The sequence below is a fragment of the Vipera ursinii genome (genome assembly GCF_947247035.1).
Source record: "Vipera ursinii genome assembly, chromosome: 6".
Taxonomy (NCBI): Eukaryota; Metazoa; Chordata; class Lepidosauria; order Squamata; family Viperidae; genus Vipera; species Vipera ursinii.
Window position 1 is genome coordinate 17618157 of NC_139515.1, and position 18681 is coordinate 17636837.

The 18681-nt window shown below is 43.0% G+C and overlaps 1 protein-coding gene across 2 annotated transcripts in view; it reads right to left on the minus strand.

Annotated features, from left to right (window-relative positions):
• Nucleotides 1–18557, minus strand: part of ALG12 (ALG12 alpha-1,6-mannosyltransferase) — a 36687-nt gene extending 18130 nt beyond the window's left edge. The window contains exons 1-8 of one of the 2 annotated variants that reach the window (XM_083366439.1): nucleotides 18330–18557; nucleotides 11711–11892; nucleotides 10528–10660; nucleotides 10179–10352; nucleotides 9359–9553; nucleotides 6919–7022; nucleotides 2015–2238; nucleotides 590–759 (exon numbers count right to left, since the gene is read on the minus strand). In XM_083366439.1, the coding sequence (XP_083222565.1) occupies nucleotides 590–759; nucleotides 2015–2238; nucleotides 6919–7022; nucleotides 9359–9553; nucleotides 10179–10352; nucleotides 10528–10660; nucleotides 11711–11892; nucleotides 18330–18504 (1357 nt within the window). In that variant the 5' untranslated portion in view covers nucleotides 18505–18557. Of the gene's footprint in view, nucleotides 1–589; nucleotides 760–2014; nucleotides 2239–6918; nucleotides 7023–9358; nucleotides 9554–10178; nucleotides 10353–10527; nucleotides 10661–11710; nucleotides 11893–18207; nucleotides 18307–18329 lie in introns of those variants that run through there. The other variant, XM_083366440.1, reaches the window with a different exon arrangement.
• Nucleotides 18558–18681: the final 124 nt, after the last annotated feature.

Sequence of the window (18681 nt, forward strand, 5' to 3'; positions counted from 1 at the left end):
TCATTAAAAAAGCTAATTTGATAATGTGTACTAATATTTATTTATTTTATTTTATTTTAATTCCATTTATATCCCACCCTTCTCCGAAGACTCAGGGCGGCTTACAAGCTTAGCCCTCTTTATGCCACTCAACATATGTAAAGCACTACAGCTTTAGGGACCATGCTGGCTGGGGGGACTCTGGCACTTGAATCCACACACCTTCAAGTTGCCACGGTCGAGGGAATACCGTTCTATGCTATTAACATTCTATTCCTAATTGCCTTTACAGCATTGCTCCTCCAATTCCACAGGGGGTTCAAAATGTACACAAATGTGTAATTAATAGGGCCTTCCAACTTATTTTGCTTTCTGGGTTGTTTTGTCCTACTCACACCTTATCACCCTATCACAGATCACATCCTCAAAATGGGAAAAGGCAGAATAAGGTTTAAAACAGCAAGCTTTAAGACTGTTACTTTCTCTCTTGAAACCTCACAGAGTGCAAAAACAAAAAATGGCCCATGTGTTTAGTCCCATCCAATCTGCAGAAGAGTCTAAAAAAAGTACAAGCCACAAGATGGCTTTTTATCAACCCAGTTTTACTCACCTGCTGTTGGAGGTACTAGCTGGTGTAGTTTTTGCATAGCAACTCCTCCAGGGTAATTGAAGTGGGACACATAGAGTGATGCTCCTGAGTAAGCAGCATTAGCGAAAATGTGTGCTATAACAAACAGAGTGCCTAATTTGTATAACCATGATTTCTTGTAATTGTTTAGACTGTGAAGAAAAGAAAAATAGTGTATTTAGTGGGCACAATATATCCAACGCCAATACGCAGCTGTTAAAACATCACATTGAATGTTAGGTTACATGAATTGTAGATGTCGTTTTATATTGTATTAAACTTGCTTACTGTTGGAGGCAGGAGCCCTGGGATTACATGCACAGTTTTCCTTTGAAATTTGCATTTTCATCTTCAGTTAAGTACGGTTCAGCATGATACTCAAACTCTCAACTGCAATTAACCCTAGCTCTAATATACAGGTCAAAGTCAACCTGATTTAGAATATTATACATTGGTCTAGTTAATTTATTTAGGTTGATATCCCAAAGATTCTTTTTCAGGAGGCAACTGGACTTTCTTGTTTTTCTTTGAAGACATTTCACTTTTCATCCAAGAAGCTTCCTCAGCTGAAGAAGCTTCTTGAATGAGAAGCGAAACACCTTCAAAGAAAAGCAAGAAAATCCAGTTGCCTCCTGAAAAAGCACCTTTGGGATAACTATGACCTGGATGATTTGAGAATCTCCATAGTCACTCAGGTTGATACTAAACCCTGATTAGATAGACGTGAAAGTAAAACTTTGCAATCATGGAAGAAGTTCAAACTTTTAGTGCCAGGAACCCTAAACCCTGGGCCATGCACCCCATTGAGAACTGAGCCACACAAGCATTGGGCAAGGGTGCAAAGCTTCATTTCCACATGAGTGGGATTAGATTGCACACCCAAACCATCCCTTCCCCCTCTCTGCCACCGATCCATGGAGCCATAAAGGTTGGGGACTGTTGTTTTACTGGATTTTAAAGAGCGACAGGGAGACAGAGTTTACTACATATAATATGCACTAACAAAATGAATTTGTTTTTATGGGGATTTTTTTTCATCCTTTGTAAAGACAGAGATTAGCTTGCTGTAGTTTAAAATTCATAGTACTAAACAGCTTGCATATTTTCTAATCCAAAAGGTCATGGGAAATTTCTCTGTTAATGCATTTTACATCTCATTCACTAATTCACTCTCATCAAGTCTTAAGGCCAAGTGACTGATGCCCTGAGGGAATGACAAAATAAGAATCTTTTATTCCAAGTCAGCGCTTCCCAATCTGGGGCCGACAAGATGATTATGACTGCAACTCCCAGAATTTCTATCAAGGTTATTTGGAGAACAATGTGATTGATAAACTAGCAAGAGATGAATAGTGAAGTCAAGATCTTGAAACAGAAATTAAATATAGTATGTACAAGTACACTTACATTCGTGAGCAGCCTTTGGCAGCCACTATATTCAAAACTGGAATTGTATATATTATAAACCGCAGCTCTTTGTGTGGGAGAAAGGAATACAAGGAAATAAAACCAAGTGAAGGTAGAATTAATATCCAACATCTTCGGTCTACTGTTCCTAGTGGTAGAAATACAATACTGCAACCCAGAGCCCGAGGCAAGGCAGAATAAAAATACCACAAGAAAGGTGAGGTCTTTAAAAAGACAGTTAAGGATTATTATTTTTAAAAAAAGGCTATTTGAATTAATAATTTTCCCAATGTGGTGTCTTCTACATTTCTAAAATTGTCTAGGAAAATGTCACATAGCTACTAGAAACTTTCAAGAAAAAATACCTGGTTTTCAACATTTTCTTATGTTTATGTTTCTTTGCTGCATGAATAAGGCACTTTATCATACATAAAATTATAAAAATATATTCAGTGAGATACAAAATCACCTCTTTCATTTAATTCTTGTATGAAAAAAGGAGAAAGCGTAAACGCTAATGCACCCCCACACAAACATCCCCCATTCCCAATTCTCACCTCAGATACCCCGAATTTGTCACTGAAAAACTTGTGACTTTATGTAACCAACATAACCACACAATATGCCGTGAGGATAAAATCACGGGCTTAGCAGAATTCCATTGTTTGAGATACAAAGCATCTACAAATTTTGAACCAAGGTACTTCAAATGGGCTAGCTAACTTAAGAATGCAGCCAAAATCTGAGACCCATGACATCCAAAGGAATGAAATTTGGGAAAGTTGTGGCTACTCAGTTACACTGCTGGGCTGTTGCCGCGATCACATGACCTTCATTTTCAACATTCTGTGACAGTTTCCCAGCCAGTCTCACAACACCTCATACCTTCTCCAAGACAGCAGCAGTCACTTGCTGGTAAGGGAAAGGAAGGTAGAAAGGAACAAGGAGAAAGGAGCCTCCACACACTTTTTGTGGACCATGCCACCCCCATGTGGACTTCCCCTACCTGTGCTACCTCCCAATATCTCCTCTCTGATTCATGCAGCACCTTTCACACACTCCCAATCACCCTTCCCAAACCAGTGCCATTTTTGTTGTTGTTACAGAACACACGGAATGGCGTTCCGGCACCTTTTTTTGAATGGAAGAACTGGTTCCTTCTAAGCTGCCAGAGCAAGTGAGTTACAAGTGTTCACTTAACACTCTCATGCTTCCCCCTCCCTTCCTGCCGCACGGGACTCACCTGGAAAAGGTCTGTCTCTTCTCTGGCGCGGTTCCTGCTGCCGCTCCAATCTGAGGCCAGGGGACGCATCCACAGCCCCCCGCAGCCCGATCCGGGCTCCGGAGGCCTGGAAAAGATCTCTGCCGCCCAGATCTATGGCTGTGGAGTGATTTTGCGGACTGAACCAGGCTCCGGAGGCCTTTTCTAAGCCTCCGGAGCCTGGATCCATGGCCACGGAGCGATTTTCTGGCCCCCCAGTGGCCCAATCTGGGCTCCCGAGGCCTGAAAAAGGCTTCCATGTGGGGGCCCCAAAATCGTTCTGCAGCCATACATTTGGGCTCCAGAGGTTTTTTCCAGGCCTCCGAAGCCTGGATCGGATGGCTGGGGGGACCGCAAAATCGCTCCACGGCCATGGATCCGGGCACAGAGGTCTTTTCCAGGCCTCCGGAGTCCGGATTGGGCCGTGGGGGGCTGTGGACGTGTCCTCTGGTGTCAGATCGGAGCGGCAGCAGGAACCACGGCAGAGAGGAAACAAGACCTTTTCCAGGTGAGTGATCTGCACCTCGGAAACTCCTAAAGCGGTTTCTTCTCCCCTCCCCCCCCAGCTCCATAAAGGGCTTTTGACTGGAAACGGAGCTGTGTGAGAGTTCCGGCACCTTTTTTTTAATACAAAAAAAGCACTGTCCCAAACTCTGCCGCTCACCCAGGTGATCTCCCCAACCAGTATGGTATCTCTGGTGCATACCTATGCACCCTTCCCAATCCATGTGATACCTCTTGGGCAACCCCATATTGGGAGATAGGGCAGCATATAAGTCTCATTAAATAAATAAATAAATAAATATCCTCCATAAACCCCATAGCTCTCTTCCCCAGCCAGCAACTGCCACTTACCAGTCTGCAGGTCTTGCAACTTCCTGCTGGCTTCCTCACTGACTTTTTCCTTACAAAGTAAATGAGGAAGCTGGCAGGAGAGGGAGGGAGGGAGGGATGGAGGGAGGGAGGGAGGAAGGAAGGAAGGAAGGAAGGAAGGAAGGAAGGAAGGAAGGAAGGAAGGAAATGACAGAGAGAGGGAGGGAGGGAGGAAAAGAAGGAGGCAGGAAAGAATGGTAGTGGGGAGGGGAAGGAAAGTATTTCTGATGTTTCAATGGAAACTCAATGGAATAGCTGGAGAAAGTTGGAAGTCACACACCCCCTCCCAGTGCTTTTTTGGCCACCTGTGATCATTCTGTTTTTCTGTTTTGGTAAAGACGTATCTTTGAAATGATGACCCAAGAGTGTGCAGGTTGTCCAGTAAATTTTAAAATTGCCACTGAAAACAATGAAATAGTACTGTAGTTAAGCATGCTTATTGAAGTATTGCCCCTATCAACACAGAACTGAGACCAGAAAAAAAGTGGCATTGCACTCACTTTAACCAATCTATAAATACTGTATAAAAACAAAAAACACTTCTTTTGCTATTAAACTGAAGCCTTTTTCATAATGAACATAGCTAAGAGCCATGGTGGCGCAGTGGTCAGAATCCAGTACTGCAGGCCAATTCTGCTGACTGCTGGCAGTTCAAGTCTCACTGGCTCAAGGTTGACTCAGCATTCCATCCTTCCAAGGTCGGTAAAATGAGGAGCCAGACCGTTGGAGGCAATATGCTGACTCTGTAAACTGCTTAGAGAGGCCCTGTGAAGCGGTATATAAGTCTAAGTGTAATTGCTATTACTGTTGGACTTGGGAACCCAAAAGGTTATCAGTGTAATTATGCTATCGGTTATGTACTGTTCTGCCTTATGTACCCATTTTCATTTGGAAATTTGTCAAAAAAGAGGCATAACACAAGGTTCATGAACTGAATAATGCATACTTACATTTGATAACCAGCCTCCAAAAAAAAAAAAGCAGAAGACATGCACAAATAACAGGGATTTTATTGGAACCTGTGAACTTTCAATTTTCAATTAGGAAAAGGTAAAAGAAAAGACATACATACTAAGCAAAACCCAGTATACAGTGACGCTTAAGCTTGTGGACCATTTTGAATTTTCAGTATTTCTGCATAAATACAATCTAAAACATGATCTAACTTCTACACAATTCCTAAAAGTAGATAGGGAGAATGCAATTAAACAAGTCACAAAGGTTTAAGCACCACTATATGTTTACTTAATTCATCCTCACTACCACCCTGTCCATTACTTCATCTTATTGCAAATGACAGCAAAGATGTATCTGTACCTCCTGGTTGCATTAGCCAATGTACTTTCTAGATCTTCCTATTTTGGAGAATTAAAACAATAACAAGCCACAAAATGAGCTGCACTGGAATGTTCAAAACCATTTCCAATTTGTGAATTACTGTTCTGAGCTTGGGACATTGAAAGCAACCATTTGAAATTCAGTCACTTGTGTACAACTTCTGAGGATTTAAATCAGAGGTCTTCAAACTTGGCCCTTTTATGACTTGTGGACTTCAACTCCTAGAATTCCTCAGCCAGGCACTTACTTTGTAAGGCACTGGCTGAGGAATTCTGGGAGTTGAAGTCCACAAGTCATGAAAGGGCCAAGTTTGAAGACCCCTGATTTAAAGGCTCCAGCTTTTAACTCAGTAAGAGAGAAAGTATTTTTCTAAAGCTGTATAAGGGTCTCCCTATTCTGAGCGAAGTGAGGTTTGTAGCACCAATTATGATCATGTTCCTTTTTATAAGCGACCACTTCTATGTCACTTTGAAAGTGACCAATCTGGGCTGAAAAACAAAACCAATATTAACTGGGCTGAACCACAGAGCCCATCACTATTGTCTCCATTCCAATAGTCACACTCTGGAGGGAGAAAGTATATATCCACCTTTTAATATAAATGGAGAGTTCTATAGAAGCTGTAACCTTGCATGATAACAATTTTCTACCACCAAATGTATCCGCAAATCAGTAGAATAAGATGAGAAATGCGGAATCAAGTGTAAAAAGTAGAAATGGCTTAAGATATTTAGCATTTGATTCCATACAAATTACAATTCTTGCTATGACTAGAAAGTGATGTGGCTTGGAAAGGGAGCAAAACAAAGTGTTGTGATTCAGGGTCAGCCTGTGGGTTCGGCAGTTGGGTCGGACGACTCAGAGGAGGAGGGGGGTGTTGAAGAGCTTGCTGAGGGGATTGGACAGCTTGATGAGAGCCCTCAGCCAGGCCCCTCTCATCTGGTCACGACGCAGACCCAGCTGAGTGAGCCTGACAGCGTGGATGAAGATGACCCACAGCTGGCCCTGTTCAAGGACGCCCGACGCAGGAGGCAGTCAATCAGGAGTAAACAGAGGAAGGCAATGGGGCTCCTCAGAAGGAGGCAGAGAGAAGCCACGCCCTGAACTGTATTTAAGGGGGAATGCGTGGGAGGGCTGGTTTGCTGAAGGCAACCGCTTGAAAAGCTCCTGTTTCTTGGTTCGTGTCTTGTTCTATTTGTTTTTGTAGCAATAAATTTGGCAGGCTTAATTCCAGCCTCTTGCCTTCTTGTAAAAGGGGTTGTCCCTGTCTTCTCTGCAGGGCCAGTAGCAGGCTGGTACAGAACACAAAGAGTCTTATGAGAAAACGTTTTACCTCAGCTAGTTATTTGCAGTTATTCCTCTCACATTGTGAATGCTGAATTCATTTACATTGTGCTACAGAATTTTGTTTCCTCCATGTTTAAAAGGATACTCCCCAGTTGGAGCTTTTATTTAAGACAATGTTATACCAAAGTACCTTTCCCTCAGGCCACAAGAGCTGCTTCCAAAACACAGAATCCAGAGCCACTGTGAGTCCTAAAAGGAGAAAACAGCCAAAAGTGAGGAGCTATGCAGAAATCATTTAAAATAGCAACAACGTTGGTTCAACATGCCTTGAATCAATAAATATGACGGTCATTCCAGAACTGGATGGAAATCAGCCTATTATCTGAAATATTGATTGGAGTGCATAGGCTGCAGAATCACAAGGCTGTGACTTGAAAAGGGCCCTAATCACTGCCCCTTCTGACTGAAGTTAAGAAATATATTGGTTTGATTTCACAGGATTAAAAACAAGGAGGCAAGGTCTGCCATTCAGATACAGGATTTTGGGAGACATCCAGGACCGCACTTGGAATTTTCAAGAGAGCCTCTATGTGCAACAGGACTGGCCGATTCTCTTTTGTATTAAGCAAGATATTTCGCCATCATCTTCTTATAAGATACGTTAGTCCACAGGCTAAGATGATCTAGTTGCACAACTGATGAACAAAGGGCAGAGTCCCACAGAGGGCTATAATTGCACACTAAACCACAGTAAAGAATTTTTACTTACACTCAGCTTTTGAGTAATGTAACATGACCCACAATCCCAAAGTAGTTGATAAGACAAGAAAATAGGTATCATTTACTTAAAATTTAATATAATTACAATCAATTACAGTTAAGATTATTATTTTCCAATAATACAATCAATAATTTTCCAACTCAAACGTATCAAAAGTAACAATTTAGGGACATTTTTTGGAGATCTTTAGGGGTCACATTCAAGGTCCTGAAGTTCAGCATGTGGTCCTGGGCTTCAGGAAATGTAACTCTGAAGTAGTCTACATGCTCCCCTTATTCCACCGCCGGCAAAGGCAATAGGTATGCCCTTGAAGTTATGGAAGTTGTACTTTTGCTCAACTAAATGATGCCAAGACAGTTCTACCCACTCTAGGATTTGAAAGAATCTTGAGTGTGCACATAAAAATATCAATTCATCGTGAAAACAGTTTATCAGTCAGGAGCTAGGCATGCACACTAAAATGGATTGTTCAATATTCCAATGTCCCCATCCATATCACCTTTTTTATATATAATAGTCAGATTGAGATAAACAGAGCCTTCCTGATCTGCATAAGCTTCCTTCCTGCACATCTGGTATGGGCAACTTTCCCAAGATCAGGATCATAACTGTCTCTCATGAGCTGCTGGAGCCTTTCAAAAGATATTGACCAAAAAGAGAAAATGGGATAGGTCTGATTTTTTGGGTGTGTGTGTGTGTGAGAGAGAGAGAGGTTCATTTTTAGTGTTTCTGGATGGAACTGGAGAACGAAAACTTCAGGAGGAAAACCATGCCTAATTCCACCCTTAAAAACTCAGCAAATGGCCATAAGGCATGCCTTTCAAACCCATGTGCATATTAGCCAAATACTGATGGTGCTGTTTGGGCATGCTTTGGGGAAGGAATTAAGAAATGGGATAAATTTTCTGTATAGATAACTCCCATTACTATCCCCAAATATCAACTATTTTGCTATCAAATCTTGGTGAGATCTCAGGTTACTATAGATGAGCTGCTGAAAGACAAGTTATACAAATAAACAGAAAAATCCACTGAACTGGAAAAACTTTTTTTTAAAAAAATGGTAAATATGTCTGTGTGTGTGTGTGTGTGTGTGTGTGTGTGTGTGTGTGTGTTCTGAAACTGAGGTAGATAAGAAAGATACTGTGGATGATGATAAATCTATATCCCATAAGCCATAATCAGCATGGTCAATAATGAAGAATAATGGGATCTGCAAGACAACAATACCTGGGAGTCCATCTCTGATAGAAAATACATAACACAGGACCAAAGCACCTTAAATTATAAATCATTTAGTGACCACTTAAAAGTTCTGATGTTCCTATCTGGGGGGTTCTTACAACATGAATTCAAAGCTTTGACTCTACGTTCCCTCGCTGTCACATGACTGCATGTTGGGTATTCAGCAACTGTGTAGCATTTATGGCCCTATGCAGCATCCTGTGGTCACATGACCAAGTTTTACAACAGTTTTGCCAAAACCACAGCATTTGCATGCATAACAAAACCCTAGGTTCACTTAAGGATGTTCATGTAGTGATGATTCACATGCAAAAAAGGTCATAAAATCAGGTCAGCCATGATTATGACTATCATGAGTTACAACTGTGATGGACAGGGTCCCTTATGGTCATATCTTGTATATCGCTCACAGTTCATGTATTTTAGTATGTGCCAATTTTAAATTCATTTCTCTACATCTTTTAAAATGAGATTAAGAAGTAATGTAATTTAAAATTTTGCAATGTAGCTTTAGAATAGCCATTTCTGAAGAAAATCCCACTAATTCAAAACCACTTACCTAACCAAAAAGCCCCTGCAGGAACAGCATAGAAAAGCATTTTTGTAATGGAGAGTTTTTTATTCAATAGAGTTATCAGCAGCATAAGGCCCAGGAATATGCAAAGCTCTGCTCTGAAAACAATGATTGCCAAAGCCGAGAACCAAATAAACGGGCGGTGCTTTTGTTGCATCCAAGATGTAACTGCTAGTAAAACTGATTAACCAATGAACAGAAAAATCAGGTATTAGTAACTTACCATGTTAATCACTATCAGGATCTAAATATTTCAAAGCAATTAACAAATCTACTACATAATCAAAATCAAACTTTCAGTAAACCTTAAGTTCATTCCCTTTAAAGTATATGGTTGGATCATAAACTGCACCATTGGAAGAGAATGATTGGAGGTGGGAGGTGCACTTAATATTTTAAAGAGGGAGTTCTACAGGTTGGAGTAACAATCTCAACTCAGTTGGGTTAGAACTTTCTGATTTATTTTACCTTTGTGTTTGGGAGTGGAGCTGTTTCTAAATAATATTAAGACTATTTTAGTCCCCCCCCCAGTATTTTATGTTTCTGATTTTCAATAATTTGGTGGGAGATGACTTCAAAAAATGTCTGTGTGGTCTCCCATCCCACAGCTTGGTGGGTTTAGGCACTCCCGTTCTTCATTTATACACATCAGCCACAGAATGCATTTGTATCTGCTGGCCTTCTCAGCTGTGGGCAAGAGAACATCTCAAACCAATCACAACCCCTTTTACTATGTCATTGTGAACAGTGCTTTACCATTATTTACTGATCAAGGAAGGTTTTCAAAAGCATGCTCAGTACTTACCAATAGGCAGTGCAAATATGTTGGGGAGGGTACGAGTGCAGTAAAACATCAGGTGGAATTGAGTAGCTGATATTAGGCAGAAAATCAGGGATACAGTAAATCCAAACTGCTTTCTCACTTCTTTGTGTAGCCGCCATAGGGCATAAATCACAGTTAAGCCTAGGGTTCCTCGGACTGATGGCAAAATAACATGAATAACAATGAAAAATCAGCTTTATTATCTGTAATAGAAATAATACCAGGTAATGTTCACGGTCTAACTAACTTTGGCTATATAACAGTATTAGAAATTACAATGATTTACAATGCAATAAAAACACCCATAAAGAAAAATGGCTCCATCTCATACCTATCAGCTGGGAGTAGAATTTTGACATTTGTAAAAGGGACAATATATAGATGGCTGGACTGGAAAGAAGAGCAATAAAAATTGGACCAAGGAATGTTCTTGGGACAACTCCAGGAAATTCATGATGATCATACTGCAATAAAAAAAATCCATAACACAGATATATAAAGTAGCTACAAAAAGAAATTCTATAATTTTATTATATTTGTTCTTTAGTTAAAGCAGATGATTCAAATTAGTCACCAATGTGTTTGCTCCAAAATTCATAAGGAAGACACCAGGAGTGTCTTTAGAAGAATAGTTCCTGGGATTTTATCTGGGAATAAATAAAGAGATTCTAGTTTTCTTGGGAAGATTTTTCAGAGGTGGTTTGCCACTGCCTCCTTCCTAGGGCTGAGAGCAAGCAACTGGCCCATGGTCATCCAATTAGATTTGCACCTAAAGTTGAATTAGAACTCACAGTCTCACAGATTCTAGCACAATTCCTTAACAACTTCATTAATCCTTCTTAGTTTAAAGTCTCACTGCTTTGTTAGTTCTTCCAATTATGGAAACGATCATAGAAATTTAAGTAGTATTTATTTGGAACACCAATTCATAGAGTAAAGTTCTTCACATGATTCCAATATCAATAGTTCTAAAGGATTACACAGAGATTTTTTTCCTAAGGTGGAGATCAGATCTTCAGTATTTGAGTCCAAGAATTCAGATCAGTTGATCTGTACATTGTGCTATTAAGTTTTACTTAATTGGAAGCACTGCAGCAAAATATGTTATTGGCAGATAAATTGAGCAAGATAACAGCAATGGTGCCTCCAAAAAATCAAAAAGCATGGGAAATTCTGAGGATTGCATATATGGGTAATTGGAGTCTACACATGGCCTATAGATTGCCTAGCCTTTTTTAAAAATACACTCGATGAACAAAATACCAGAATTAAACACTTAATCCTGGATAATTTCTCAATCAGATAATCCACGATGGCACATATTTTTTAATCCAGCTAAATAAATAGCTATTGTTTTTAATTATTCTATATTCATGCAAAAATACATGACAGGTAATAATACTGTTGAGCATAATAGAGTATTAGTATAATTACAATCATTAAGATGCGACTGTCTTTGAAAATAACCCAGTAGCAAACTAAAAACAGAACAATCAGAAAATAACAAGATTTACCTTATCTAATTCCAGCTTTTCATACAAAATGTCATGTATGGCTTGCAGATTAAAGCTCTCTTCTACTTTTGTAAATGGGCACACAACTAAATGAATGAAGGCAACAGCAACCATCAGTAATAGCAGCCACGGTTGCCCTCGCGATGATTTCTTCTCAGCCATTCTGGATCTAAAATTCCCATCTACATGATTAGTTTAGAAAAAAATCAGAATGAGAAAAAAATATCTGCTGTAGAAGGCAAACAGACATTGAGCATATAGCAAAACCAAGATAAGACCTGGGTAAGCACAAACATTTTACCTGTCAGTAAATGCTTCTACTTATTTCCTGAAGCTTAATAAAGCTACCGTGTTTCCCTGAAAATAAGACCCAGTCTTATATTTAGTTTTTGCCTCCGGGAAAAAAAATGCACTGGGTCTTACTTCTGGGGGGATGTCTTATCTTAGGACCACCACAGCCAGGCCTCCCACACCCCGACACCTGTCACGCTGCTGCTTGACTTCTTCAGCAGCCGCTTGACACCACTTGCGGCTGGACACCATGTGCCGCATTGTGCTGTTGCCGCTTTAAGGGGGTGTGTGAAGCTACCCTTTACCGGTAGAACCGCCGCACCCACGCCCCGACACTTGTCAAGCTGTGTGGCTCGTCAAACCAGTACCGCTGCTCTTGGCAGGAGGTTGCATAGCGCTTCAGACCATTGCTGTTGTTCACGGCAGGACACCATGTGGCGCTTCACGCCGTTGCTGTCGCTCATGGCAGGATGCCACATGGCACTTCAGGCCATTTCTGCCGCTCACTGCAAGAAGCTGAGTGGGTCTTCGGGCCATTGTTGTTTCCGAGTGGCAGAAATGGCCTGAAGAGCTGCTTGGCTTCTTGCCATGAGTGGCAGAAACGGGCCAAAGCGCCATGCGGCGTCCTGCCTCAAGCGACAGCAACAGCATGGAGTGCCATGCGGCATCCTGACGTGAGCAACAGCAATGGCCTGAAGTGCTATGCAACCTCCTGCCATGAGCGGTGGCACTGACATGATGAGCCACATGACGAGCCACACGGCTTGACAAGTGTCGGGGCATGGAGGCCTGGCTGGCTGCGGCAGTCCTAGCAATAAGGTAAGCGGGTATGGGGCACATGGGACAGCTTCAAACTAGAGCTTACTTTGGGGGGGGCGCTTATATTAGACCCACACCCAAAAGTCAACCTGGGACTTACTTTCAGGGAGCGGGGGCTTACTTTTAGAGAAACACGGTAGGTTTAACTGTAGTAGCCACCTGGCTGGTCTTTCCAATTACACAGTTGCTCTGTGTTCCTCTGCTGAAGAACAGAATAGCAATCTAGAATTGTTCTGGGCTTTCAAACTACCTTGCTCTCCCATTGCTAGTACTAGTCAACTACAGTTGCAAAAAGGGACTGAAAAAGACACAACATATTTTAAAAAAATCATAATACCACCTTGTTCTTTCAGCAAACATAATGGACCAGTCAATTGTCATTACTGTCCTATGTGTTTTGAGACAAAGTATTCTCTTTTGATGCTTAAAAACTAGGAGCTCCTCCTTCTCCAAGGCTTACCAGTTGCAGAAGCAGACAGAGGTCAAATCTTGGAAGCACGCTGAAATTTCCCAGCTTCAGAAACATTAAAATGAGAACATTCTAGTTTGCCATAGATCCTTTTTTCAGTATGTATTTTATACCAGAGAGAGGGGGTTGAAGTAGCAGGAATTTTGTGGAAGAGTGACTGCCATATTGGAATTCAATGTAATACAAAGACAAGCAATAGAGCAAAATCAAACCAGTGTCTTAGATTTTTAAAAAGCATGATTTCAACAAGATTAGAGAAAGCTTGGGAAGAATTCCATGGTTGAATATCTTAAAGAAGAAAATCCAATAAGCTTGGGAAACTGAAAAATGTGATTAAAGCACAGTCCACCACGATACCTCTGAAAAAGAAAAATAAGATATCCAAGAAGAAACCAGCATAGTTGCATAAGGAACTCTTTGATAAACTGAAAAACTAAAAGGTCAGTATAAAAAGTGGAAAGAGGAACACATAACTAAGGCAAAATACCAGCATAGAGCTGAAATCTGCAAAGATGAAGTCAGGAAAACTAAGGCTCAGAATGAACAAGACTTGCAACAAATGTTAAAAAAATAATTCAAAAAGCTTTTTTCAACATGTAAAAAACAAGAAAAAAGTCAAGGAAACAATGGATTACACCCCAGACTTCTGAAGGAGGTGGTAGACATAATCTCAGAATTACTGAACCATATCTTTCAAAGATCCTGGAACACCAAGGAATTACCAGAGGACTGGAAAAGGGCCGAGTGGTTCCTATCTTCAAAAAAGGAGAAAGAATGGATCCAGGAAACTACAGACCAATGAGCTTAAGATCAATACCTGGTGAGAGCCTGGAAAAGGTAATCAAACAACAGATCTGTAAACACCCAGAGGCAAGCAAAGTGATAATGAGAAGGCAACGTGGTCATGTCAAACTAATTTTATTTCATTTTAACAAGGTGACTAAATTAGTGGACCAACTAAATGCTGTGGACATAGTGTACTTGGATTTCAGTAAGGCACGCGATAAAATAGACCACAACCTATTTCTCAGTAAGTTAGAAAAATGTGGGATAGGCAGTATTACCACCAGATGGATTTCTAACTGGCTGACAACCCATCCTCAATGTATAGTATAGTCCAGACATGTCAAACACAAGGCCCGGGGGCCAAATCTGGCCCGCAAAGTGGTTTCATGCGGCCTGCGAAGCCATCCTGGAAACAGTGAGGGAACAGCCCCCACTGCCTTGGCCCTGGCCCAGAGACCCTCCTTCTGCCAGAGACCCTCAGATCTGTCCCACTACTGCCCAGGCCCCCATAGGCACCCTTGATGCGAACGATGTAGAGCTGGCCATGCCCACCCAGTAGGCCATACGCACTCTAGCCACGCCCACCCAGTAGGCCACGCCCACCCTGGCCATACCCACCTGGCCCCCTGAGGGCAACCGCAATGCTGATGCAGCCCTCAATGAAATTGAGTTTGACACCCCTGGTATAGTCCATAATGGAACCACATCTACATGGAGGGCAGTAAGCAGTGGGGTACCCCAAGGTTCTGTCTTAGGCCTAGTATTCTCCAATATCTTCCCAAATGATTTAGATAAGGAAATAGAAGGGGAACTCATCAAATTTGCAGACAACACCAAGCCAATGCAATCCTAGGTTGCATTAACAGAGGGATAAATGTTAGTACTGCTTTATAATGCCTTGGCAAGACCACACTTGGAATATTGCATCCAGTTTTGTTCATCACAATATAAAAAAAAAGATGCTGAGACTCTGGAAAGAGTGCAGAGAAGAGCAACAAAGAAGATTAAGGGCTGGAGGCTAAAACATATGAAGAATGGTTTCAGGAATTGGATATGTCTATTCTAGTGAAAAGAAGAAGTAGGAGTGACATGATAGCAGTGTTCCAATATTTGAGGAGCTGCCTCAAAGAAAAGGGGTCAACTTATTTTCCAAAGTACCAAAAGGCAGAACAAGAAGCAATAGATGGAAACTAATCAAGGAGAGAACTAACCTAGAACTAAAGGGAAATTTCCTGAGTGAAAACAATTAACAAATGGAACAGGTTGCCTGTTGTGGATGCTTCGACACTGGAGGTTTTTAAGAAGAGATTGGACAGCCATCTGTCTAGAAAGAAATAAGGTCTCCTGCTTTTGCAGACGGTTGAACCAGAAGACCTCCAAGGTCTCTCTTCCACTGTTATTCTGTTATAATGATCTGTTACTCAAGATAGCTGTCAGGAAAAAAATCACTGAACGGAAATCAATGCTATTTATCTGCTGTGAATTTGCTGTAGTCAGTGAAACTCAATGGGCAATTCCATAAACTCTGCACACCTTTAAAATATTTTCTATATATAACCCCCTTGGAGTTAATGCAGAAGCTATAGTTGGTCCAAAATATGGAAGCTTTGGTAATTACTTAGACAATCACCAACCCATTGGCTTACCCTTTCCAATATAATATACTGTACGTAATAACGTGGATTGAGGTATTATATTTTGGAGCAGGGAGACAGAGATTTACACTTAGTTGTGAAACTTGCTGTGTGACCTTGGGCCAGTCACTCTCTCAATCAAACCCATCTCACAGGGTTGTTGTTGTGGGGAAAAAGAGAAAGAAGGAATAATGTATGTTTGCTGCCTTTAATTACTTATAAAGTACTAAAGATGAGATAAAAATGGAAGGAAGGAAGGAAGGAAGGAAGGAAGGGAGGGAGGGAGGGAGGGAGGGAGGGAAGGAGGGAGCTGTTTCCCGTCCTCTCATGATTTTCACTAGATTCTTCCTCCTCCTCCTCCTCCTCCTCAGCTGGCCTGTGGAACAGCCTGTCACTTTTCTGAAGGGGGGGAGGATAAAGGAAGCCACGGACCTGGAGAAAAACTGAACCTCCATCCCCTATTCCAGTGGTGGTGAACCTATGGCACGTGTGCCAGAGGTGGCACTCAGAGCCCTCTCTGTGGGCTCATGCGCTGCCACCACCAGCAGCTGACACAGATCCATTAGGCCGCTGTCGCTGCCCTGAGCGGCAGCCCTGCCCAGCACAAAGGAGGTGAAGTGACCAGCTAGCAAGCTTGAGTAGAGGTGGTAAGAGCACACCTACGCCCAGCAAACCAAAGGCCACCCCGAGCAGGGAAAGCTGGATCCCCATCGGCACCATGGCCTCACCCCCCCCCCATCTCTGCTGGGCCTGGGCATGACATCAATGGGGATCTGGCTTTCCCCACTCAGCGTGGTCTTTGGCCTCCTGGCCCTGAGTGTGCTCTAGCACCTCTATGCGGGGGCTTCCTAGCCAACCACTTCGCCTCCGTGCTGGGCGGGCCTGCAACTCTGGGCAGAGGCTTGATAGACCTGCGCGAGTGGTTGGCAGCCACGGTATGTACCAAGGTGTGCGAGGCGAATGCACTCCACCTGCTATGAGCACACAGGAGCCGACAGCATCCAGCAGCAGGGGCTGCATAGCCCACTTTGAATACTGTGCCAGCCCTCCAGCAGCAGCTCTGCGGTGGAACTGGTAGCACACAGAGTCAGGGGAGCATGTGTGCTACGCCAGACACATCTACTCCATCCCATCTCTTTTTGGTTGGAGAGCTGGTTGCCACTGATCATCTCCTCAGCCCCAAGGGTCTTGCTATTGGCCTGCGGTGGAGTGCATTCCCCTTGCGCACCTTGATATCTACGACAGCCTCCAGCCGCTTGTGCAGGTCCATAAGGCTGCCGTCCAGAGCTGCAGGCCTGCCCAGCACGAAGGAGGCGAAGTGGTTGGCTAGGAATCCCTGCATAGAGGTGGTAAAGCACGCCCAGGGCAGCAGGAACAAGGCCACCCGAAGCAGGGAAAGCCAGATCCCCATCAGTGTCATGGCTGTCCAGGCCCAGTAGAAGATGCTGGGGGGGAAGGTATGCAATCCTAGCTGGGACTGTGGGACCATGGCACCAAAGGGGATTTGGCTTTCCCCACTCAAGATCTGATAAGAGTGCCTGAAGAACTATGGACAGAGGTTCGCAACATTGTACAAGAGTTAGCAACTAAAACCATCCCAAAGAAAAAGAAAAGCAAGAAAGCAAAATGGCTGTCTGAGGAAGCTTTGCAAATAGCTGAGGAAAGGAGGGAAGCGAAAGGCAAGGGAGAAAAAGAAAGATACGCCCAATTGAATGCAGAATTCTAGAGAATAGCTAAAAGAGATAAGAATGCCTTCTTAAATGAACAATGCAAAGAAATAGAATAAAACAATAGAATAGGGAGGACCAGAGAACTCTTCAAGAAAATTTAGATCCAGAAGGCTGAGTCAACCTTGAGCCTGGTGGGACTCGAACCTGCACTAATTGCAGGCAGCTGGTGTTCCTTAAGGAGGCATTAGCTTGAGGCAGATATTTTAAATGCAAAGTGGAAACATTCTTTTTAATTGAATTTGTTTTATCCCCTGCCTTTCCTCAAGAGTTTAAATCAAACAAATATAGCACTCTCCTCCATTTGTTGATCCCAACCATCCCGAAAGCAAAGCTGAACCGAGAACGAGGCTCAAGTTCTCCCAGTGGGGCTTCCGTGGCTGAGATTGCTCTACCTTCGTCCCGTTTCCCTGTCTTAAAAGACACCCCACTTTTAATTCCTCTGCCAACATCTTCACCATAACAGCAGCTGCCTGCAATTAGTGCAGGTTCGAGTCCCACCAGGCTCAAGGTTGACTCAGCCTTCCATCCTTCCCAGGTAGGTAAAATGAGGACCCAGATTGTTGGGGGCAATTAAGCTGACTTTGTAATAATGCCGCTTGGGGGTGTGTGTGAAAGCCCTAACAAGCAGGCATATACATAGAATGAAGGCTACTGCTAAGCTTGTAAGCCGCCCTGAGTCTTCGGAGAAAGGCGGGATATAAATGGGATTAAAATAAAATCCGATTATTCTCGGGAAGGCGAGTCTCCCGCGTCTGCTCTTTTTCCCACCTTCCTCCCGATGCAACTGGGCAGCCCAAACGGGAGACCCACGTAGCCCTCCAAGGGCCAGCGGGGGTGGGGGGAAACGCAGGCGCTTCCAACCGCCCTCTTTCCAACCAAGCCGGACTCACCCGGAAGGCGCCCACGTGGACTCTCCCGGCCGATCCCCGGGGTCACGTGACAGCCCTCGGATCCAGAGGCGGGGGGCGGGGCCGGCTTCGTCACGTGATTCGCCCTGCTCGGCGACTTCCACGGAAGCTCGCCGTAGGCAGCGCCTTTTTTCTTTTTTTTCCTCCGAGGCCGCATCGGAAGAGTTTAACGACAAAGGTGCGCGCCGCCTTTTCTCCGTCCCTTTAATCGGCAGGTTCTGCAGCGTTCTCGGATAGGAAGAGATACCATTTCCTTCTGTCGCTGCCCGGGCTTGACATGAGAGGCGACTCCAGTGAATTGGGGGTGGGGGGTGGTATTTCTTCCACTTTGGGC